We start from the raw sequence: 26,617 nt of genomic DNA, 5'->3' as shown, positions 1-26,617 counted from the left end.
GTATATGTATTTTGAAAATCCTCAGCCGAAGTTTGACTTACAAACTATTACTTGTAGATGTAGATTAGAACATTTTAATTTTATTTTTTTAACGTCAAAATTTCCCAAAAATTGGGAAATTTTGAACGAAAAAAGTCCTATGCGGTGTTGTAGCCTGAACTTCTAACATGTATACCTCATTATATATCCGTCCGGTTTTGCCGGTGTGCACTAGAGCAATTTTTCTCATCCAAAATTTTTTATTTTGTAATAAAATTATGAATTAAACTTTTGGAATATATGTGTGAGTTTGTTTGTATTTTTATTTAAGATCTATAGAACGGTAACCAATTAATAATGATTGATTATAATTTTTAAGTACACTGAGCTTTTATAAATATATGTAAATGCAAATTAGTTCTTAATTAAAAAATATATGTTATACAGCCGCGGATCCAGCTCGAAGAGGGTAACATTTGTTTTTTTTCACATAAAAAATATAAAAAAGTAAAACATTATACAATATTAACATACGACTTTTTCATTATAACTCTAGAAATGGTTTTACATAACCAAGCCTCTATAAACTTCACTATATAATAAAATTTAACAAAATACGGAAATGTTATTTTTATCCCCCTATAACGATTTTATATTACATCGTTTTTAAGTATAATGCAACAATTGAAGTCCAATGTCTCAACTATCAAACAAAACAAAAAACTGGTTTAAAAATTCTGTTCCAATCAATAGATTATTGATCGCCATATCTGTGTAGGACTTTCTATATAACTTTTGCAATTTTCAACCTTTTTAGTGGTAAAATATTGGAAACAACATAGTTTTCGTTTTATATAATTCAAAAGCACAGCGCAATCAATTCAAGTAGTCCGATTGCCCTATTTATAACTTTTAGGAAAAAACAGAATTGCATAATGTAAGGCAACATATATATTTTCAAATCAAACTGAAATTTTCAATTAGATCTAGTACATGAAAACCCCGGTTTTAACAGAGAATATATAAAACATCCCAATAATTCAAATGACATTAAAAAATTTAATTCGAAAAAATTTAAATTACTGTGTCAATTGTATTCTACTATAAGAATTTTACAAGTACTTCTTCTTTGTTTCAAATATTCAACCCTAACTTGAGTCTTATTCTAATATAAAGTAATACTTGTAATGAAGAGTACCCTCAGTTAATATTATTGAAGAGATTGTTGAATAAATCGGAAGCCGGAATTATTTTAAATTTTGTTTGACAATAAAATACGTTTTTTAAAACAAAATATATAAACAAAAAATAAATAAATATGAATTAAATAAGTCTGCCATCTTAGTCTTGCACGTACTAAATACTACGTCGTAGTAACAGACAGACGATCAGTTGATTGCACATACATATACATACATTATTTACCTGTACATATACATACCCAAATATAACGTGTTGCTGCTGCTCTCTTGTTGCCGCATGTAGCACATTGGCTGTTAGTTATACAACTAGCAAGTCAGGCTCAAATTGAGTTTAATTCGTAAAATGTTCTCCAACTCAATGTGGCCCTGTGGTGTTACCATGGTTTGTTGTTAAATATCTGATGCGGAACGACTGACTGGCTGGCTTTGCGCTAACAACGCTATGTTTTTATCACAAAACAGTTCTGCTTGAGATCTTTGCGTCTGCGGACAACCTGTCGGATAAAAATAAGTGAACGCAACAAGTGCACCTCCAATACAATTATTATAGTACAATAAAAGAAAAATAGGAATAATATGCAAAATATGTATATAACGCGATAAATACAAAAAAATACACTAATACATATGAAAACATAAATATAAATATTTGGCTTAATGGAATAATATACAAATCTATCTAAGAGATACAAAAAAATGTATAAACATATACTGCATATATAAGCCGTACTTGCACATATTTCATTGTTTTAAATTAATTTTATCGTATTGCTTTAACTAAAACCGATTTCAAAAAAGTGAATGTCAGTTACAAATCAATAACAAACAAAATAAATCAAAAAGCCCAAAAATAATAAAAGAAAATCAACAAAAACAAATATCGTAAAACAAACAAAAATTGTGTTGATGTAATTTTAAAATATTATTATTGAACAAATTAAATACTTTTACAACTGGTAAGTCATATTGATTTTGTAAATTATTGATACATTGCTCGTTTCTTCCTTTGATGAATGCGTGTTGTGTGTGTTATTATTGGCTGATTTTGAAAACCTTGTGCGAAATTATAAAGCTTATCCGCAGCAAGATAACCTTTCTAATCGCCGGTATACAACATCACACACAATACAAACCTAGCCTGCTTTATTAAAATACTAAATTCACTTGGACTTAAATACAAATAACTTTTTCGAGTCACATGAAATAAACCTCAAATAGAATTAACATATTGGCAAAACATTTTGTAGTATAATTCAACAGCAACTTCTAATATAAAAGCACCACAAATTTAATTAAAACTATTTCCAACATAGAAGTACTGTAGTAATAACTTCATTTTCATCTGATATAGAAGTATATTATTTGCACATTATTTGATTGTGAGTTAAGGATTGTGTTTTAGAAAAAAGAAAACAAAAATAGATTTAAAACTCATTTTTGCCAATGTAAGTTTTTCGTGGTTTACTTGATTTTTTTAAATTCATTTACATATATAAGTACATTAAATAATTTTTTTCTCAACTGGTAAAACAGGACTTTAAAATCAACTAGTCGATTGTTTTCGATTCTAACATTCATTTACTTATTGCAAAAAAATAACCACAAATATGTTTATAGTTTAGGGAATAACTTGTTCTTCATATTTTTCAAACGGCCCTAACATATTCGAATAGATCACTAAAAATTACAAGATAAATATTTTCTTTTTTTTCGCAATTATTGAAATAGTTTAAGCACAACTCGCGTTTATGTCTCTAATCTGGATATCTATTATGTATTTTTGGGAAAAATCGGAAATAGTTATCGATTTGTATATAAACGGAATTACTGTACAGTAATTTAAAATAAAAAATATATATAATTTTGATATTTGGAAAATTAATTTTGAGAGAGTTTGATTTGAAGCGAGCGGAAAAAAAGTAAATAACATACTATTGGATATCGTGTGGTGAAAGTTCAAGCTTTAGTTATTTCCCTAATGTACATACATTATCATCGAAATTGAAGTGTTAATTTTATTGATAATTATGTGATATACAGACATCTTATGATTATTTCCGAATAGTATTATGAATCTCAGAATTTAATTTATTTTTATAAAAAGTAATAATTGTACACTTCTGCTTAAATGAATGGAGAAAATAAATATAATTGTTAACCAATAAAGTATTGGTATAGATGGTTTATTAAAGCAATTTTGTACGAAATAGTGCTTAAATAATAAATACTGGGGTAAAAATATAATTTTATTTTTTATTTAAAATAAATTTTAATGAATATGCGGGAATTCCTGATTCATTTATTTAACAAAACAAATTGATTATTGTTATGCATATTTTAAAACCGAATTAAATAATTCGGTACACGACATGTCGAGTATACATACATACATATATTTGTAAATTTCAGCTGTGTGAAAAAAAGTTTTTATTAAACTATTGTCTTTATTTTACACAAAACCCCACAATACTTATAATTTTTCTAAAGTATTGTTTGTTTATTTTCATGGGTAGACGTTCTGAAATCGAAAAGTTTTACACTACCTAATGTTCAAGTGTTGCTATTATCAGCGCGTTATTATGTAAAATTTGCAATCCTTCATGTCGTTAACTGAATGAAGTTCAAGACATGACCGTGAAAATAAAAAAATATTCCCAGAACATTTTCATTGTTTTTATGATAATCATGGGTATTTATGTAAGTAGTTTTCAAACCAACATTACTGACCTTGAGCTTAATTTCCCATTTTCATTAAAAATACAAAATACAATATTGGTGTATGTATGTGAATATAGTATTGTTGTCGGCTAAAAAGCTTCACTCAATTTGACTGTCTGTATCTTCAGCCCTATAATAACGATAAAATACAAGTATAAAAAATTTTAAAATACAAAACACCAATTTCGCTGACAAAGTGACTAAGTGTGTGAATCAATTTTCCCTCTAATAGATAAAGTACTCTTCATTGTACTCATGTACATACATATGTAAACAAATAATAGTATAAACACATATGATTATTTGTTATACAATATATTTAAATTTAATGAATGAATTTAAAATTACAAATCATCAGTTATTAAAATTTAGACCCAAGTTAATGTAGTTTTAAAGGATCCTACATATATTATCATACAATACATTATGTACATAAATGTAGTTTTTATTATATGACAATTGTTTAACGTAAATAACAACACTATACAATAGCAACAATTTTTAATGATTTCATAATATTATAAATATTATTAGTGGAACGTTCAGGAGAAAATGTTATTATTTATTCCTTTCCCCCTAGTACAGGCGCGGATCCATGGTGAGGGGGTGAGAAAAGGGAAATCGCGCTAGCAATTACAATTATTTCCACTATATAAACCAATTTGGCGCAAAATAAAGTCTTCTTACAGCTGACCAAATTTAAGTACTTGAGTAGGCAACAAAGTATCTAAGAATTCACGAAACATTTTTTGCTAAATTTAAGTAAACATTTTTAGTATACGAGTGGGTACTTAATATGAAGTTAAATATCATGCAAAAACATTTAGCTGATGTCGTCAGCACGCTATCCAGTGCAACAGTTAAATGCATAGAAACCTGTCCTTTTTATGCATTTGAAAGAAATATATAAAAATTACACCCCACAAGTATAGAAGTATTTTGGCGGTCTTTATTTTAATTTACAGATATATACATACCCATGTATGTATGTACATACATACTACTTTTTCCGTTTTTTGGGGGTAGTTTATTTTTCCATTTACTGGATCAAGAATATGCATACGTTGTACATACATATGTACTTATTTTTATTAAACTGAGTATCTGCCTGTTAAATATGTTCTATTTGTGTACATACATATTTATAGGTTTCATGGGTGTATAAATAGCGGATGTATCTTAATTTATGACAATTTCAAATTTAGAGCTTTGTTCAACCCCAGTTTGTACAAAATTTACGGGCTAAAATCTAAAAAAAATTGTTTAATTGGGCTTACAATATATACATACATACCTATGCATGGAACACAATTTTCTCAAAAACGCTTTTATTAACTCGAAACTATATACCATATGTATGTATGTATGTATGTATGTATGTATGTATGTATGTATGTATGTATGTATGTATGTATGTATGTATGTATGTATGTATGTATGTGTGTATGTATGTATGTATGTATGTATGTATGTATGTATGTATGTATGTATGTATGTATGTATGTATGTATACATACATACATACATACATACATACATACATACATACATACATACATACATACATACATACATACATACATACATACATAGATGTATGTGCATTTTACACATAGGTATGATACGAATGAATTTAAATGTTAGGAAAAAGGGAAAATATTTATAATTTTAAATGGCCATTATTGTCATGCCGTATTCTTCATATTATTTGAGCTCTTGACGCTTTCACAAACCGGAATTCAAATAAAATTGGTTTAAAAACAACGTTTGTTTTGGATGTTGCTCAGCATTATTGCAATGAGATATTGTACCAACAGCTACATGTAAACCACAGTTCTTGTTGTTGAAACATGTAAAGTAGATTAAAACAATATCAACTAATTCTATTCAAAACTCCACCTCAGCGCAACAGATTATGTTAGCAATTGTTAAAAAAAACAACGCAACAGATTATACTTTTGTACTCACAAATGTATATTAATACCCTAATTCTACTATAACTTACACGTTAGTTCTGTTAACGTTCTTAACAAAATTTTTTTTTATACCCTACACCACTATAGTGGGGAGGGTATTATACGTTTGTGCTGATGTTAGTAACATACAAAAATATTGGTCCAATACCCACCTTAAAGTATACAGATCGATTCAGAATCATTTTTTGAGTCGATTAAGACATGTCCGTCCGTCCGTCTGTCCGGCTGGCTGTCCATGTAAACCTTGTGCGCAAGGTACAGGCCGCAATTTTCAAGATAATTTGATGAAATTTGGACCAAGAATGTTTTTGGCACAGGGACGAAGCCTATTGAAAATGGTTGAAATCGGTCCATTACTTCACCTAGCCCCCATACAACCGTACATCCCGATTTGAACTATTTATGACATAATTACGTCAAATATTCTGCTATCTCTCTAAAAATTGGCAAAAATAAGTTTTATATAAGTATAAATGACACTGCAGATTTTTGTAAGGATCGGCCTATATTTGACCCTAGCCCCCATACAAACCCCCCTTCAAAAAATGTCTTAAACGTCTAAAATTGGCTTGTAACCATTTGTATCGCAATGAAACTCAACAAAACTAACTGTTATTTAGAAATAAATCCTTTTCCCAAATTTACCGAGGATCGCCCCATATTTGACCTACATAAAGCCTCATTTAGAAATTTTAGTTTTTTTTTATCAATAAATTGCTTAAATATTTTGGAATTATGGTAATATTGAACATAAAAGTTTCTTTATAAAAAAAAAATTAAAAAGTAAAAATTTTGAAAATATACTCATGGTGTAGGGTATTATATGGTCGGCCATGCCCGACTATACTTTCCTACTTGTTTTTTTATTCTATAACACTATTATGTTTTTAACATAAAAATGCTCTATTAGATAGTGAGAGTTTCTTTGAATTGCAAAAAAGAGATTTTTGCAAATTGGAACATTTAGAGGTAAAAAAGGGAAAAACGGTAAATGCAGATCAAAAAAATAAAAAAGAAGATGGCTGTACGTGCAAAAAATATAATATTAGTACCTTTTATATTCGTTTTTTTATTTCGAAATTACAAGTAGGTCGTTATGACTTCTAATATGACCACCCCTAGTTCACGTTATTTTTATATTAGTGACCAAAAATTTTATATAAATTAGTTTTAGTTTCCAAAATTTCATAAAAAACATTTTTGACAAGTTATTAAGTTTTTTTTAATACAAATTTGAGCATTAACGTAAGCATTTGTATATTTAATTGTTACGAATTCATATTGAACTTGATAATCTGCATCTAATCCCTTTAATAAAAACACTTATTACTACTTAAGTGCTCAGTAAGTATGCAATAAATATTGAAGCCTTTAAACAACAATTTAAAGTAAACAGACAGATTAAGGAAATAAAAGACAGTGTGTTGCACAATAGTTTAGCTATACACAATCCTAAAACGGCTGACTCTATTCTTATCGCCCGTGTTTCTTTTTAATTTTATGGTTTATAGTATTTTATAAAATAGTTTGGTTGCTAGAGAAAATATATTTAATTCAACCATAAGGGCATAAAAAACTATATAACAGGTGGTTATTGTTTTTGTTGTTATTACATGTTATTTTTGTAACTAATGCATAAACACCTGTAGAGAGATGTGTGTGAATTTGTAGTACCACAAAAAAAATTCATCCACAAAACGAACGTACATGTGTATGTATATACAATTCGAAATTACATTAACAGCATAAAGGTCAATTACCATCAATCAACAGCAGGTGAGGTGAACCACCGCCATCTGAATATTTTGCGCCACAATGACCAACTGACATTCACTTAATATTACAATTTTCTACTAAAAATATAAAAAAATAATGAAAATATTTCTCCCCTGTTTCTAAGAACAATAAATACTTGAATATTTAACGGAAAATAATCATCATTTTCTACCGTAAACAAAAAACGACAAATGAATACATACTCTTATATTTTGGCTTCCTGCTACATTAACTGCCCTACGTGCACTTACAACTCCACTCTATGAAATTTACGTTAAATGCAACAATAATGATCAACAACTAAGTTTAAAATTGGACAAATATGTGTTTGTTTATTTTACATAATAACCCTTCAAAAAGTTTCCCTATTTTCGTTTTTTATTTTGTTTATATTAATTGTTCCATCCACAAAAGATAGGGTGTGTGTATATTATGTGAAATGCAATAAATTTGAATTCGTGAATACCTTTACGTTAAAGTAATGATCTAGATATTGAGATATTTAATGTGAAAATTTTTTAACATTAGAAATTTGAGGTATAACAGGATAGCAGGGGAAACAGCTTTATGTTAGAAAAAGTAATTAAAACTACAAATTATTAGGGTAAGAAGATTTTCGAATGACAATGTCATATTTTTAAAATAACTTTTAAATAAAAACAAGTATAGATGTATAGTCGGGCGTAGCCGACCATATAATACCCTACACCAGTCAGTATGTTAAAAATGGGGATTATTTAAAAAATAAAGCATTTGATTTGTATTTTTATTTTTTTTTTTTTGGCAAAAAAATAAATTTTTTACAAGAGGGCTCAAAGGGAAGTAGGGCAAAATATGGCCCTATACTTATAAAAGTTGGTAGTGTGAGTTAAGTCTATTTCAATATTATTTATGTAGAATTTAAATGTGTTATTAGTGTTTGTAAATGAATTGTGTGTGATAAAAAAATGGACCGATTTCAACAATTTTCAATAGGCTTTTCGCCCTTGGGCCAAAAGAAGCGTGTGTGCCAAATTTCATCCAATTATGTTGAAAATTGCGGCGCACAAGGTTTACATGGACAGCCAGCCAGATGGACGGACAGACATAGCTTAATCGACTCTGAAAATGATTCTAAGCCGATTGGTATACTTTAATGTAGGATGAATATTTTTGTATGTTACAAACATCAGCACAAACCCAATATACCCTCCCCACTAAAGTGGTGTAGGGTACAAAAATATATAAATAATAGGGTAGCCCCAACATGAATGTTACCGATGTTACCATCGAATAAGAAAACTTGGTTCATTCATGACACCATATCTCAACTTTTTTTGTCTGGCGTCCATAAGGTTATTTAAGGTTTTTATGATTTCTTGCATATTTCATGCAAAGAACTGATGTAAATTTGGTGTCATATGAAAGGTCATTGAAATGAACTTTGAATATGGCATGAAAATTGGGTATTTTTTAAAATTTTACACAGAATTATTTAATGCACAGAAATTAAATTAACAAAAAATGTTTTATTTTCTATTCTATCAAAATGATGTATTTTATTTATATTTTTAACCGGTCGTATGTTAGCAGTTTAACAATGTTTACTAAAAATGCAAATCAATATTTTGTTCCGTGTACGTACACACATAACAAACAGTTTTATACCCACCATCATTTTCTGGGTCCTTATTAGATTCTGAGACGATCTAGGCATTTCCTTCCTGTTTGTTAATATCACTATAGGGACAACACGGGAGTAATTAGTTAGATAGTTGAAATTTTACATAAATATATTCTATTAATTTACTTTAACACTTATTACTGGTTCAGAAATAAGAGTACGGCAATGAAATTCGGCATAAACAAGTTTTGTTTGAGTTAAAATCTCTCTACTAACTTTTGTAAGGACATATTAAGTCCTCTTCAAAAAATTACTAAACGCTTACTACTGTGTCAGAAATTAGAATATAGCGATGGAAGTCGACATAAAAAAGTTTTATATGGGCCAAAATTTCTACACCGACTTTTGTGAGGATCGGTCTATATTTGACCCTATCCTTGTACAAATACCCCTTTAGGAAGTGACACTACCGCTCATTACAAGCTTAAAAATCAAGTGCAACGAAGATACTTAACATAAACATAAGTTTTTAAAGAGCCAAAATCTTTCTACCAAATTTTCTGAGAATCGGTCAAAAGTTGACCCCTATTCAGAAAATGAATTTACTTCTTATAATAACTATATAATAACAAAAGCATCGATTTATAAATTCAAAGTTTATTACAAGGAAGCAATTCTTTTTAATGATTTGATGGTGATAAGATTCGGCATGGTCGAGTATAACACACTTACTTCTTCTTGGATGTATTGTTTTTTTACAATAAAGAAGTGTTTGCTTTCTGATCTAAACAATCTAAATACACAAACCAAATATATAACAGTTAAATTGTACAATTTATTTAATTATTTAAAAAATGAGAGTATAGCAGCAAACTGTAGGCAGCAGGATGTGTGTTCAAATCCTGTCCGCTTTGATTTTTTTTATAATTAGTTCTATAATTAACTTACAAAATAACTTATTAGCAGCCAAATAACTCTTGGATTATAGTGGTACAAAAACCTCTCGATTTTCTAAAACCATTCACAAATTTACATTGAATTTTTTTACATGAATTTTTTATAATCTCATGTTTGGGCAATAAAATTCTTACATACATTGTCACCGCGTGAATGTAGTAGGCCAAACAATGACAAACAATTCAGTTAGAGTACATATCGAAAAATTTAAAGCAATAGCCGTGCCGCGAAGACATGAAAAAGTGATATACATTTATATGTGGAATGGTACGATTTTAATGTACATTTCATTGTTGTTTTGAATAAAAAGTAAAATAAAGTTTTTATAACATCAAACATTTAAATGCGACAAAATTTGGTTCTAAATATTATTAATTTAGCAATCTTACTTGTCAAATTTTACAAACTAAATACTTTTTTCTTGTATATATCTCTAATAACAGGTAAGGCTGGACAAGATATGCTCAGCATGGAAATGCAAAGATCTCATCTCAATCATGGTATTAGTTCGCTACCATCAGTCTTGACTCATCATGGCAGCACGGTCGCCGGGACACACCATCACCATCATAATCACACGCATCATCTTCATCGGCCGCATCACAACAATCATCAGCACAGTAACAGCAACACCTCTGGTCAGCATGCACAACCACACCACCACGTTCAGCATTTACAACATTTAGATTCTAGTTTAATGCAAAATAGCTCAAACGACCATAGTCACACTCAACTGCAGTCAGCTCAGACCTTAACATATGATGTTAAATCAAAAGGTATGACTATTATATAATTTTTAATTGAATCTACCTTAAAGTAAAATTAATCTTTTTATAAAAAAAAAAACATAATTAACCGAGAACGGACAAACATGTGTTTCTATTTTGTACGTGAATATGTACATTTATAAAATAAAATGATTCCCGATTTTTATATAAATCTTTGTTTTGTAAAATGTTTGCTTAAGACCGTATTAAGAGCATAGTAGTCACTATTTTCTTATTTGTTTCTATTTTTAAAGTTCACAAATTAGATGAATATTGCTTAACAAGCAATGGCAACACGATTCCTACAAACACATCGACTGGATCAACAGCACAGGTGCCTACAAATTTTATGTCTCAAACCGCAGCAGTCGAATGGATTACAGTCATGAATGAAAATCACAATAATGCAGGTAAGTTTACCTATTTTGTAGGTATTTCTTCTTAAAGATTTAAAACGATAGTTATTACCGTAAAAGTACATGCGCAGAGATGCATCATCATTGGTATTAAAACGTCAAAATATTTATGTTTTTTTGTTTAGCTCCAGAGTATTTAGATAGCTTTATGGTGTTTCTGCAATAGATAGATTGGTATCATCTAATCATTGTATTAAGTGAAGTGCACTCTACCTCCAGTAGCATATATTTATATACTCTATTTTGCTGTATGAACGTATTCATTCTTTATACTAATCTGAGCGAAGACCGTTATTGATAGATACATATTATATTAATTTGTAGACATTTAAACTTAAAGTTCTTTGGCACATTACACAGGTCAACAAAAAAGTCGAAAACCAGACACCAGAGTACACTTTTCGAAAGGACCGCGATGTTGGACTACAAAAAATATTCTTAATTTTAAGCAATAAATATAACGAATGCATCCCTAACTGATTCCTCTATTACATCTTAAAATTATTGCCTTACAAAAAAGATTAATTTTGGAAGTCATAAGTTCAGCAATTACAGTTTGTGGTATAAAATGATATATATTATATTATTAATTTAGCGAAATCGGCAGAGTTTGAACAATATACACATTCACATTCTTTTAGCAGAGCCTCCAATGAATAAATCATGTAATCTTTAGGTTTTATATCTCGAAGAAAATCGACAGAAGAAATTTTACAATAAATATCGGTGTTAGATAATTTTTTTCGAACAATTTTAGGTATTGCTTACACTTTCTAGAAACAAATATGAATGATTTTAGAGCAACCAGAAAGTATAACTTTTAACGATTTTATTAATAGGGTATAGTAAATTTAACCATGTCAGATTGTAATAAATGTTTACTTCTGTTCTAGTAAATGAATCAATCAATTGATGGTTTTTACTTCGTTTTTGTTTTCCAGACTTCTATTATTAAATAGCAGTTTAAAATGTTCCTTAACCATTATACTATAGCTCCTATTACAAATTATATGTTTCAATATATACTGGTCAATGGTAGTTAATATTATTTTTGCAATCTTTTTACTTAATCTTAAAATGTACTTACTAACGGCTAAATATTGCAAGTGACGAACTAGCCAACTGATGCTTTCACAAGTTAGAAAGTAATTTTGCTTTAAGCATTTAACATAACACAGTAGGGTGGGTCGAAAATACCTTGGATTTTTTCTGATTTACTACTGATGTTTTTATCTAAATGTTGAATTTTCGAATATTGAATAATTCGGATTTATACTTTAAAAATCCAGTTTTGTATACTTTTATTTTTGATTTGCATACAAAAGATATTTAAATGAAACTTTTTAGTAAAAGTACAGCCCCACATATTTTATTAACCGAATTTAAACATAAATATATATATTTTTATAAAACCGGTTCAACATTTTTTTATAAGTTTTAAAAATCGCAACCGGTGTTTTTCAAATGTCGAAATTTCGTACTATTCGAAAAATGTTTTTGGAAAATTTTGAATAACACCACCCAACAGCATTTTTCACACACGAACCAAAAGTTCGTACTTAGTTTTTCATTTTCTGATCGTTTGTCCTTTTCAAAACACTCTAACATTTAAGGGGCATACAATTTTCAAAAATGATTATAAACTAATTGTAGTTACTAGAGTATTCAGTTATTCGGGGTTTTGTCTTATTCGGTTTATTCGACAAATAATTATTTGAGGTTTTACGTTAGACGGTTAATAATCGGATAATTAAAAATTATTCGGTTATTCGAACAAAAGGAAACTAGATGTTACTATTGCTTTTTACAATAATTTTCTTCATATTACACCCTATAACAATTTTGAAAAAAAGCTTTTAAATATAAAAAAGTTAATAAGCATGTGAAAATAGATTACACTTATAGCAATTCTGCGTAAAGGATTTCAAAGTTAAATATTAAAAATATTTATAAAATGCATATAAATATTTAAAATATTTATATGCATTTTATGATGCTAATATTGGTGTCAAATGGAAGCAGGTAATCTGTACATTCTATCTACATATATTATTTACCTGTTTCACTTAGAAAAAAAAGAAAAAAATAAATTTAAAAAGGTTTCATTTTCGACACAAATATTTCGAAGCAGAGGAACTCACCTTCATTTAAAATTAATATTAATGCCAACTTTTTAATATAAATTTGGAATTCATCTTTTGAAATTGGTTGTCTTTTAAACTTGAACTTAAAGCCGATTATGAAAAACTGAGTACACAAAGTTAATACTAATGGTGCACAGTTTCCTGTATGCATAGGTCTTTTCATGTTTGAAAATAACTTTTGCACAGTTTATAAACAAAATTATTATTTTTACTTCTTTCACTTTAATTATATGTTTAGTTCTTCTCAAATATTAAAACCATTCCTGTTTATGTAAAATGCTTTTCTATATAAAGAAGTTACTGTTTTTAAGATTATTATAGAAAAATTATTAAAAAATTAAGAAAAGAAGAAATTTATAATAAAAATATTCAATTATGTAGAAAATATATAGTAATTTTACTGCTAAATAGTGAGTTTTTCTTATTTTTCGTTATTTGAAATTTGAGAATTTTCATTTATTCGAACGATTAATCGTCAAAAGTTAATCGATTAACCGAACGACGATTAATACTTATTAGTTAGTATATGTATATATTTAGTTTCATATAATACCCTACATCTGTTACAAACATAAAATGTGTTTTAGTTTTCTTAATAAAACATTTAAGTTGAATTTATTGTTGCCATTTATTGTTGAATAGGTATGTGGACATTTATGACAAATTTTTAAGCGGGCTTTTTATATAAATTTCATGAGGGTCATCAAGGCTCAGAAAATGATTCTAAGCCGATTGGTATACTTTAACTTGGGAATAGGACCAATATTATTTATTTAATTTTTATTACGAAATTTTAAATACGTGGGTTGGGATACTATTTTCTGAAAGATGGATTCGAGTAGAACAAGAATCTAATTGGAAGTTTGTGAAACACCTCCAAAAACTTTAGAAGTGGGTAAAACACCGTTTTTCGTACTTTTAAACACGAAGCCAGTAACAAAGTTGAATCTCAACCGATTTGAAGTTTTTTATTAGATTTAGAAAGCAGAAGCTGATGCCAGCCAGCCAGTAACAAAGTTGAATCTCAACCGATTTGAAGTTTTTTATTAGATTTAGAAAGCAGAAGCTGATGCCTTCATAGTGAATGTTTAAGTAATCTGGGAAAATATGTGTACATTTAATCGGTAAACAATTTTTTGATTTTAGTTTTTTACCGTGTTCCAAGTTTGCAGATATGTTACAAACTCTTTTATATAGGAACCATACTATTTATAATTTAATTAGAAATCTATGTCTCTTCATGAGTAAAACGCAACTTTCTATTAAAAAATTCATTATCAATTGACGTTATTGATGTTTTTCTTAACACAAAAAATAACTTTCTGAAAGGTGCTTTATATGTGGGCCGTGTTAAATATATGAAAGCTATTTATGGAATTAAAGCTATTCTGAAAGAGGGTTTGCATAGGGACTAAATCAGGTCGAATAATGTCCGATTTATTAAAAAATCGGAATAAATGAGTTTTATGTAATCCTTAGTGATACTGCTCACTCTTTGAACAATACGGACTTATTTGACCCTAACCCCGATACAAACCATCCTTCAGGAAATGACTTTAATTCCCAAACTCTGTTAATAATATTAATATCACGATAAAATTTGTCCATAAATAACATTTATGTAAACATTAACCCTTCCACCAAATTTTATGGTGATCGGTTCATATCATATTAGCCCCTATATAAAGCATCTCAAGAAAAAGCTCAATAACGTTGACATTTGCTAATTTTTAAAAACAAATTTTCGTTTTACTCAATTATATACATTGGTTTCTCAATTTATAACATCTACGGTACATGATGAAACATCTCCAAAACTTCGAAAACTGTACAAAGTTTATAATTTTATTCTCCTCACCACGAGTAAAATAGACTAAAATAACTTAAAAATTTTATTGATAATTTTTGGACAATCATAAGTTTGGCGGCGTGTCGTAGTATCCACGTTTTGTCACAGCTAAAGGATGAATATATTACGTTCAGTAATATATCCGCCATTTATAAATGGTGGATTTATGAGCATAAATCCGAGACAACCTCTGAAAATCGCTTTGATAAATAAGCAACAACAATACTATGTATGTATGTATGTATGTATGTATGTATGTATGTATGTATGTATGTATGTATGTATGGAATGAAACTAAATCATTACGCTGTGTATTCTGTTTCGTATGTTTGGATGTCTGTTGATTTCATTACGTTGTGTTCTTTTTGGATTTTTTAGATTAGATGTTTTTTTGTGTATTTCGTTTCGTATGTTTGGATGTCTGTTGGTTTTGCTGCCTTGTGTATTCTATTAGGTTTAGCGTTGTTGTTGTTTCTTTTGTTATACTATTGATACAGTCGGAAAATAAAAGAAATATAAATTTAATAAAATTAATATTTTTTAAATACATTATGGTGAAGGGTCCCAGCAAAAAATAATTGATGTCATATTTACAAACTACATCTTAATCACATCTAAAAATGCGATTATATACTATTCACTTTTATAAACCAAATATCAAAGAGATGTAGAAAAGTCGTTACAAATAACATATTTGAAGTACATACATTTAGTTTTGGTGAAAACCCTTCTTTTAATGTTGTATATGCTGACATATAAATAAAACTCAAACAAAAACACTTATTGAATTAGTAAAAATATTTAGAGAAATAATGTTATTTCAAATTTAAAGTGAAATTGCAACTTCTAGACGAATTTTAAATTTTGCATCAACAGATGCTGTGCTAATAAGTCTAAGATAAATGATTTTATAAGAATTAAATTAGTATAATTTATGCAAGAATAGAAAATTTGGAACATTGGTTGATCTATTCTTGAAGAGTGTTAAAGGCTTTTTTCTATATTATTTATTAAAGTATATAAAATCGATTAGCATTAAAGAAATTGTTTTTGTTTTCGAAAGTAGGAAACTTTTTTGAAACAAAAAGATTGCTAAGTTATGGTCAAATTTTATTTTTTTTTAATCAGCATAATTTTACTTTACTAGGTCTTATAAAATGAAAAAAATTATTTCATCAAAATCGGTCCATGTTTGTAAATGTTACAGGGTCCATTTTAATTTCTAAACAATGACAAATGATTCTGTAGTTGAAGCAAAATTTGTTGTTTAGTTCATTTTTTTCCTAAGATACAAAAATATATATAATTCTAATAATAAAATATAAAATTTGTAATAAAACTTTATTTTTGTCCGATAACTGACATAAAATTTTTATAAATACCCGGGTATGTTTGGTATTGATGTACAGGTAGAAATAGAAAAACGGTAATAAATCGGTTTAACAAATATATATCCAAATGGAAAATTTAAAGAAAACATTACTCTGAAATTTCAAGTCAATACGATATATAGATCACGATATACATCACTTCAAAAATTAAAAACATACACGGTAAGTGAATATTGACATAAACTTTAAAGCCATTTCGAACAAAACTGAATGAAATATCAAAATTTATTTATTAAAATAAAATTAAAAGGCTATTTATTAATATAAAATTAGAAGGCTATCAAATCCAAAACAATTAGTTTGGACAATTAGTTTTGAAGGTATAAAAGATTAAAAATTTTTCGATTTTGGTAGGTTGGACCCAAAGAATACGGTTATTCTCCCATTTGACCTACTAGACCAAATTTACGCCATACGGTTTGATGGTGGGTATATAAGATTCGGCATAGCCGAATATAACACACTTATTTGTTATATTTTGCTTTTTTAAAAAACTAAATTTCTTTATAATTATTGATCTTCAAAATAATGAAATATTCGATTTTATTTTAATATTTATTAAAAAATTGAAGTCATATAAAACTCCTAAAATAAATGTAAATTTTTTTATTTTATCATTTCAGAAGATTCCCGCAGTTCTCAAGGGAGTATTTCCGGTGATGGTAAGTGTTACGTTTTTTCAGTTTATTTGTCATTTTGTGAAACACACTGAGAAATCTTCATCAGAGCAAACAATGTATATATACTATTCTTGGAATTTATGAAAAATCTGAAGAAACATCACATTATCACATAATCAATAAAATAACGTTTTCATTATCCAATTAAACCACTAAATATGGTTCTTGTTACAGAAAAAAAAATTGAAAAAAAATTATATCCAATTCTTAAAAATATTGGATTTTGCTCACATGTATTATTATTTAAAAATATTACAATTAAAATTAAATTATTAAAATTTAAATTTTTTCGGTTTAGTCTGTCACATACATATTTACATATGCTTATTTATGTAAAAATTAAAAATAGTTCCAAAAACAAAACAGTAAAAAAAAATAATTCAGTCTAGTTTGATGATAAAAAAGGAAAATCATAACATAGTTGTATAACAAATGTACAATCAGTGTTGGCTAACATGATTTGACAAAAATAACATAAAAATTATTGCCAAGTTATTGCAGCGTACTAAAAAATGTCTATTTAGCTGGACAAATTAAATTTCAGCTTGAAACTGGACAAGAATTAAAAAAGCTGTACAATCCAGCCAAGTCCAGCCAGGTTGGCAACACTAGGTAACCCTGATGAGAGCAAGACGAAAAATCTCCTAAAAATGGACATTAGCATAGTATTTCTAAATCAACATTTTTTATCTAAATTGACTCAAATTCCCATGTTGGTACTTTTTTCCGTTCCCATTAACGAAATAAAAATTCTATTCCAAAAGGTTGCAACATCGTAGTGGGAGCCCGTTTTTATGTATTCATATGTATAAGTTATTTTTATTTATTTGTTTAAATATTTGTTGAATATACAATCTTTAAAAAGAACCATGGAAATGTTTAGGGGATATAAGGTTACCGAATTTACCCATTTTATTTAAATTTCAACGGTTTAACGTTAGAATTTTAGGAACAAGTCGGTTTTAGTGACATTTCTCAAAAAAAAGAACCCAATATAGAACGTTTTGAGACGATAAAAGATATAATTTTTTTTTTGTCGGCCACGCCTACTTTCGAGTGGTTTGAGTCGAGAGTGATTTCAAAAACCATTAATAAAGATTTCCTAAATAGCCGGCCTACGCCCGGGCGCAAGGATTTTCTCCTCTATAGTATGTCCAACACCGGCTTCGATTAATAAAGATTTCCTGAATAAACGGCCTACGGCCGGGCGCAAAGATTTTCTCCTCTATGGTATGTCCAACACCGGCTTCGCTTAATAAAGATTAGTATACATACATTTTTTTCTTAATAGCAAAATCATAATTAAATTATTAATATCTCAGGAACTATAATACTTACAGAAACATATTATACCTTAATGAAAAGCTCAAGAACCCATTATAGGTCAATTTTGGGAAACATAAATTTTGACCCGATATTTTTATAGCCATAAATATTTTGAACTTTAGAGGCCCGCCCACACTAAAGTAGGCGTGGCCGACAAAAAATTTTTACGTCATTTCACTCACAATCGAATTCTTTATTAGTGGTGAAATTTTCGACGTGATTTGAAAAATGTCACTAAAACCGACTTAAGCCGAATTTTATACATATAGATTTAAAGGATATGTAATTAGGATAAAGGATTTGATAGGATTGACGTAACTTTAGATTGGATTATAGTATTTATTATTAATTGTTGAAATTTTATTTAAGGAAATATTTTTTGTACAGAAGAAACACTATGTTTTGGGTGGATTACTTACAATTGCACAATAAGACCTACAATACTCTATACATATACATACGAATGTATATAATTTTGATATTAAAATCAGTCTAAACATATTTGTTAGTTTATTGATTTCGTTGCAGATTGACTATGTGTTATTTGTATTTTTGCAAAAATGCAGCCGTTAACATTAAAAGTTAGATGATAACGTCGTGCTATTTTCAATCCTTTGTTTTATAATCTCAAACGAACAAACAACAGCAACCACAAAAAACATGAGCACGAAAATCTCATGTGCTGGACAAAGGAAACGAAATATTAAATGTTATTCTACATACATATGTACATTTTTTCATTATTTAAACACAATTCTTTGTTTTTTAAGTTTTGTTTTATTTTTGTTTTATTTTTTGTATTATGGTTGCAATTTTGCGCAACAAGTGCAGTTTATCATAATAAACGTCTATGAATAAAACTACAACAACAATGAAGAAAATTTTGTAAATATGTAGTATGCAGTTAAACAAGTAGACAGATATACCTGCAGACAGACAACAGACATGTGTAGTTAGTTGGACGTTCGTTTATACATTTTAGTTACTGCAACAAGTAAAACGTGCACCCATTGGGCGTTTATGCTACCGATAGTTTGATAGTACTCTTTTTGTTGTCCATATTACTGATACCCTGCAGTTAGAGATGGCTGTTTCAACTTGAGAAAATACTTATGGTTTATTGCCTTCCTAGAGATTACAATACTCAGGCTTACATTTTGTTATTAAAAATGTACATCTGGCTCTGCAATATATAACTTCTGGTGTTTCTAAGATATATTAAGGTCTGTGGTAGAGATATATTAGTTTCGATTAAGTTTTAATTATTTGGGGACACACTTCCTCAAAGTATTATACAGATTCAAATCAACCAAATAAGTTGTTTGGGGACAAATATTGTATAGAAGAGGTACATAAACTCCAAAATTTTCGGGGTACTTCTGTGGATGTTTATGTTATTGCTTTGGATGGCTGTTCATTGATGATAATGCAGCACACGTGTGAGTTTGTTACTATTTTGTAGATTTTTTAGTTGTTTTGCCACTGATATTTATGCGATCGCTTCTATTATAATGTTTGTCGTTTTTGCGACTAATATTTATTTTGTCCCTTTATTGTATTAAAAAAATCCTGCATGAATTACAAAAATGTTTAAATATTGTTCTTTTAAATTTTTAACAATCAAATGTATCTTGCGATGTATAGATACAAATGTACATACATATTTTGATAGGTTAAGTATACAAAGTGTTGCTTAATAGAATGTTACCAATATATATTTTTTTATTAGAAGTTAGAAAATATTTAATTGTTGGATTATTATTAAACTTTAAAAACGTTCTATGTGCTATTATCCTGCATTTCCCAGCTTTCTTTAAAATGTAAAGATTTTGGGCTGCCAATATATACATATAATTTGTGATTGTCGGATATATAAATAGTACACAACTTTATGCTTTATGGGTTTTTATATTATGATTGAATTTGGATAAGTTAGGTTGATTCGAAAGACTTCACCTTGGCAATGGAAAATGTTTACTGGTAAAAAAAACTTAATTCCTATGAATTATACAATCGGTATTCGTGAGGCATGTTATATACGTAATAACATTGTTCCCAAGATATTTGGATATAGTTTCGACGAAATTCTGGTGACAAAGAATTCGCACGTAAAATTTTGAAGAGTTATGTATTATCATACTAACCGCGGACTCATTCTGAGGAGACTCTTACCTGCTCTCGTCAGCGTTACTAAATAGGATTTATGGTTCTACCCTCCTTTTTATTATTCCAAATGAAACTCCATTATGGTGTATTGCAATCCCGGGGTAAAGAGGTGCTTACTAATACCCCTAGTATTGGAGATTAGTACTGATTTATTATGAGTTTTTATGCTTCGGGGAAGTTCTTCGGTGCTGTTGCCTTCTCAACGGGATATATTGATAAATGCTGCGCGACTATTTGTCGGGGCAATTATTGGAATTAATTGACTTTGGAAATTCCTATTTCCTTTGTTACATTGATCGGTTCATAAAAGATGAATCCTGATCCATTTTGTTGGGTCAAGGCAGGTGTTCAGGTTAAATCTTTCGAAATTCATTTTCAATAGCTTATGGGATTCAGAACCCCTACATTTAGTTAAATCCATTGTGAGTAACGGTTTTGTTGAAAGGGTCACTCAAATTCGTAAATTCTTTATTGAAAAAAATTTCAGGATTTTTCTTATTAAAATAATATGCTATTTACGAAAGACAATAATAAATATTCGCAACATTCGCAAACAATTATTTTACTGAAACAATAACTCAAGTTATTTGCATTTGTACTGAAATTTAAGCAAATCTTTGATTTGAAACAGATAAATTACTTATTGTATTTTGACAATAATAACACACAAGATTTCTTATTGAATCTATAAAAATTTTGTTATAAAATATATATTGAATTTCAACTAAATTTTACTAATTCAATAATTTTAATAAAATTAAAATTTGTACTTCGAATACTGAAACACTTATACATTCAATATTATAAACCAAATAAAAATTATATAAATTGTTTTTAGAACAATCCAATTGTTTTATTGTCGTATTTCAAATGCTGACAAAAAAATTAAAAGCCAAACAAAATCATTTATTGGATAAGTAAAAATATTTACTGAAAATTAAATTTATTTCATAAAGTATTTGTTTGAAAATATTTATCTTCTTTGTGAAAATCAAACAAATTCGTTATAAACCCAAACAGAAATATTTATAAAAATCGAAAATATATTTATGCAAGTTATGTTAAGAAGAAAATTGTGCATATTTTTATCTGTGTTAAGTCCCGCTTAAAGCCTTTTTGTTCTTTTCCTTTAAAAGCATTTCACACTTTTCACATAATTTTTTTTTTAAGACTACTTTTCGATTTTTTATATAAAAATCGATATGAGTTTATATATTCTCAATTTGTTATTAAATAATGTTTTTCCAATAAAACAAGAATTGCAAAAAAAAATAGATATAATTTCCCTTCTGAATACTAGCACCATAAAATAATTTATTTTAAAGCACTTGTCGAAAAAGTTATATAATGGGTTAATTCATAGCGTAATAGTGGCGTACATGTTGTACATTTGACAGAAGGCAGCTGCCAGATTCTTTCTAAAATATGTAATCAACAATGGCAATTACACTTGACTACGAATAAGAGGGTGGCAAATCCATAGACCAAAATATTTAAGTGTAACCTTTTCAACGACCATGAGTTGAATGTATTTGTGTGCATATGGTCATGTTCTTTTTACTTTCTTTTCCTCTATTTTATTTCAACTTATCTTCCTCTTTGAAACACAGTAAACCCATCAGACAAAATCACAATGATCGTCATTTTGACTTTATTTAAATTAATTTTTATTTAAACAGATATAATATGTATGTTTGATGTTATTTTTAGAACGCCTTTATTATTTATTTCCGTATCAGTAGCATTTTAAACAATTATATCAGATTGGAATTTGGATGAATGGGGCAAGATGAAATAATGAACCGAAATTTAACTAAATAATTATCGTCCTTGAGCCAAGTGTTTCAGATTTAATCGAATTATCTTCAAAATTAATTACAATATTTATATGGACAGACGAAATACAGAAGAACAGATATAGCTTAATAAACATCTAAATTTCTACCGATTGCTACTTTGAGTTGGGTAAATATCAATATCTTATGTCTCACAAATATGTATAAGTATTTTTAAATCAAATGTTTGACATTTAAGAAGTAATTTCTCTTAAATTCTTAAATAAGTGAAAGTATATCTCAATGTTTGCTGGGATATAAAATATAAAAAGAAGATAACGACGACAACGTTGTTGATGATGATGATGTTGCAAATGTAACAATATTGCTGTGGTTCTTGTTTACAATGGTTTCAAATAAGATTGGTGGTAAATTAAGGGTGGCAATTATGGTTGTACTTACACAGCCACGTATAGTAGCGTAAATTATGCCATCAAAAGTCAGATCAACAAAATTTGTAATAAAGTGGTATTAAAAGCAATTGCCGAGTGGTGTGACGGTTTTATAATTGTTATACTTAAAAGATTTCATCGTTCTGAACAAAATCCATTTACCTATGCAGAAAATACGTTGGCATATCTTTCAAGACTATGTGTATGTGTATACGTGTTTGTCCTGTAGAAATTCTCTTTTTTTAATATCAAAAAGCTTTACGTAAATTAAATTCTTTATTATATAACACAGCAGTAAAATGTTTGAGTCTCCTTAACCCAAAGATACATATTTAAGTTAATTATAAATAAAAAACAAGTATATTTTCGTGTATAAATGTTGGAAATGAATATTTTTGAACTCAATTAGGTTTTAGAAAAAAATCTGTTAAAAATGTTGTAAATATATGCGTTGAAATTTAACTAATTTCAAATGTTTTTCAAGTCTGCCAGACGAATTTTCGAAAAAAAACGTCAGTTTCTCGATAAATTTTAAAATAATTGTCATTTTTGTTTTAAGAAATCGCCAAAAAAAATCGGAGAATATAAATAGCGTAAAATTTAACACAAATTTTTTAAATAAATATATATATTTTTTGTTCACATTTTAAGAAAAAATACTGATAAAAATACGGAATATTAAACTTGGAGAGATTTTACCGTAAAACGGAGTTTTTCTACAAAAAAGTTTTTGTCGATCGAAAAAAAACTAGAAACTAGATTCGGTTAATAGCAATTCTGCATACTTCATTTTTTATATTCAGCCCTTATAAAGGACATCAAAGTTTATAGTGTCTTATATTCCAAACAATAATTTTTAACTACTATTTTGTGAAAACTTAAAGAAATATTAAATGGGAGATAGGGTCAATTATAGTCCGATCCTCATAAAATCTGGTCTTTGGATTTTAGTTCACTTAGGACTTGTTTATGTAGTATTTCATCGGTAAACTAGTAATTTTATACCAGTTATGGCTGTTATAAGTGTTTTAGGTAGTTTATAAAATTCCCATTTTTGTAGGTCCCAATAGATTTTTTATAATTACACATATTAATGTATCTTTTTACTCCTGAACCTTGTTTGACATTAACAAATATTTCAATTGCTTTAAAAATAACAAATGTTTTTTCATATTTTTAATATATTTTATAACCTTTCGACAAATAGAAAACTTCAAAAATATAACATTAGTCTTCCATCATCACATTAATGTGTTTGTGTTTTTGGTTGTATACATAAGATACATCGTTATTAAAATGTCGACTTTTCCCCAGCGAATCTTTGATATTTAGACAATCAACGCTGGTTTATTTAGCTGGCATATTTCCATACACATTTAAATTTACATGCTAGAGTTCGCACCGAACCAAAATACTATTATACTGAATTGTGGCCTTATATTTTTTGTATCTACGTACTGTATCAAAAAGTCAAAAGCTGCTTCAAAAACCTAAGCATTCAAGGCAAAACCATGTCACACAAACATCCCCAGTTTAAAAGATTGTGAGTTTCTTGTTAATTATCTCTGTCTTTTTACATGTAAATAGTTGATTTTATAAACATTACTGACACTTGGATAATGAGATTTTATTTAACAGACACGATGTTATTCTTTGTATCTTGGACGTGGTGCAAAACTTTACCCCATTTTATGGTTAAAAATATTTAAAAAAATTTTTAAAATTCTTGTAAAAAAATAATATATATTTATATATATATATATATAATATATATATATTATATATATATATATTATATTATATATATATATATATATATATATATATATATATATATAATATATTATATATATATTATATATTATATATATATATATTATATATATATAATAATATATATATATATATATATATATTATAATATATATATATATATATATATATATATATAATATATATATATATATATATATATAATATATATATATATAGAAAAAGCCAGAAACATACATACATACATACGTAAATACATACATACATACATACCAAAAAAAGAGATTTTCTACAAGAGGGCTCATTGGGGAGGATAAAAATATTTAGCCTGGCAACACTGGTGAAGTGCTTATAAAATTCTACATAGAAGAATTTATCATTGTGTTTATCTGCGTTTTTATACCCTACACCACAGTGGGGTTGGCTGGCTGTCCATGCGCAAGGTACAGGTCACAATTTTCAAGATAATTGGATTAAATATGGCCCTCATGCTTTCTTTGGCCGAAGCCTTTTGAAAGTAGTTCAAATCGGTCCATTATTTCACCTAGCTCCCATACAACAGAATCCCCCGAAAAAGTCTTCTGAGGTCATAATTATGTTAAATATACTTGTATATCGATAAAAAGCTTCACAATTAAGTTTTATGCAAGCCCTGATGACATTGCAAAATTTCATAGAGATCGGATCTTATTTGACCCTAGACCCCATACAAAGCCCCCTTCATTTACTTGAATTCCCAAAATTAACTTATTAACACAAATATCGCGATGAAATTCAGCACAAATAAATATTATATAAATATAAATATATTCACAAAATTTATATTTTCCCCAGATCCTTTTTCAGAAAATTAGTTTTTCATCCATAAATTGCTTAAATGTATCGGAACAAGGTAGTAGAAGATAAATGCTTTATTATGAAAAATAAATCACATTTAATGTTCATAACTGGTGTAGGGCATCATATGGTCGGTCACGCCCGTCTAAACATTCTTACTTGTTTACTTTTATCGCACATAACCATAAATGGGTCTTTATAATTTTTCAAAGTGAACTGAGATTAAAATAAAACTTATTAGCATTCATCTATCTTTATTATACAAATACTTATGCATAGACGTAAGACCATACGTATTAGATTAAAAATTAGCTTTGAAAAACTTGTAGAAAAGGGCACATTACAGAAATGTGAAGTTTCAATAAATAATTCCATTTCAAAAGTTAATTTGGTTATAGCAATATGCAAATTTGTAGAAAAATGATATTCTTTAGATATTTGCGTAAAAAGCATAAGGTATTCCAATTAAATCAAATAAGCAGTGCCCAAATAAACACATATATCTATGCACATAACTCTACATTGCAAGGTGTTAAATGAAATATTATTTTAGTATATTTTGTCTTTTTTACTTATTGATATTAAAAGAAAATTGAGCAATATAGTTTGTTATTAAAATAAAGAAATTTTGTTGAACAGTGATAACCTCTTCATAGAAAGGATCAACTTAAATTTCATTTTATGATTAATGTGTATTTGTGACACACCTGAAGTAATACGTTTATCCTGAGTGCTTATTTTATTATGTTAGAACGGGAAAAAAAGTTGTATGCGTTTTACAATTTAGCAAATGGAGAAATCAAACAGTCACAAAGTTAAGCCTGTTTAAT

At 28.0% G+C, this 26,617-nt stretch overlaps 1 protein-coding gene across 2 annotated transcripts in view; it reads left to right on the top strand.

Moving 5' to 3' along the window:
* Positions 1-1,648: 1,648 nt before the first annotated feature.
* The window catches only part of LOC111684540 (GATA zinc finger domain-containing protein 14), a 74,956-nt gene continuing 49,987 nt past the window's right edge, over positions 1,649-26,617 (top strand). For both annotated transcript variants that reach the window (XM_046953268.1, XM_046953131.1), the window contains exons 1-4: positions 1,649-2,137; positions 10,655-10,987; positions 11,233-11,388; positions 17,402-17,440. In XM_046953268.1, coding sequence (XP_046809224.1) covers positions 10,672-10,987; positions 11,233-11,388; positions 17,402-17,440 — 511 coding nt within the window. In that variant the 5' untranslated portion in view covers positions 1,649-2,137; positions 10,655-10,671. The remainder of the gene's footprint in view (positions 2,138-10,654; positions 10,988-11,232; positions 11,389-17,401; positions 17,441-26,617) is intronic.

Source organism: Lucilia cuprina, chromosome X (genome assembly GCF_022045245.1).
Source record: "Lucilia cuprina isolate Lc7/37 chromosome X, ASM2204524v1, whole genome shotgun sequence".
Classification (NCBI taxonomy): Eukaryota; Metazoa; Arthropoda; class Insecta; order Diptera; family Calliphoridae; genus Lucilia; species Lucilia cuprina.
The sequence above is the reverse complement of the archived record's forward strand: the minus strand, read 5'-3'. Positions and strand labels throughout refer to the sequence as shown.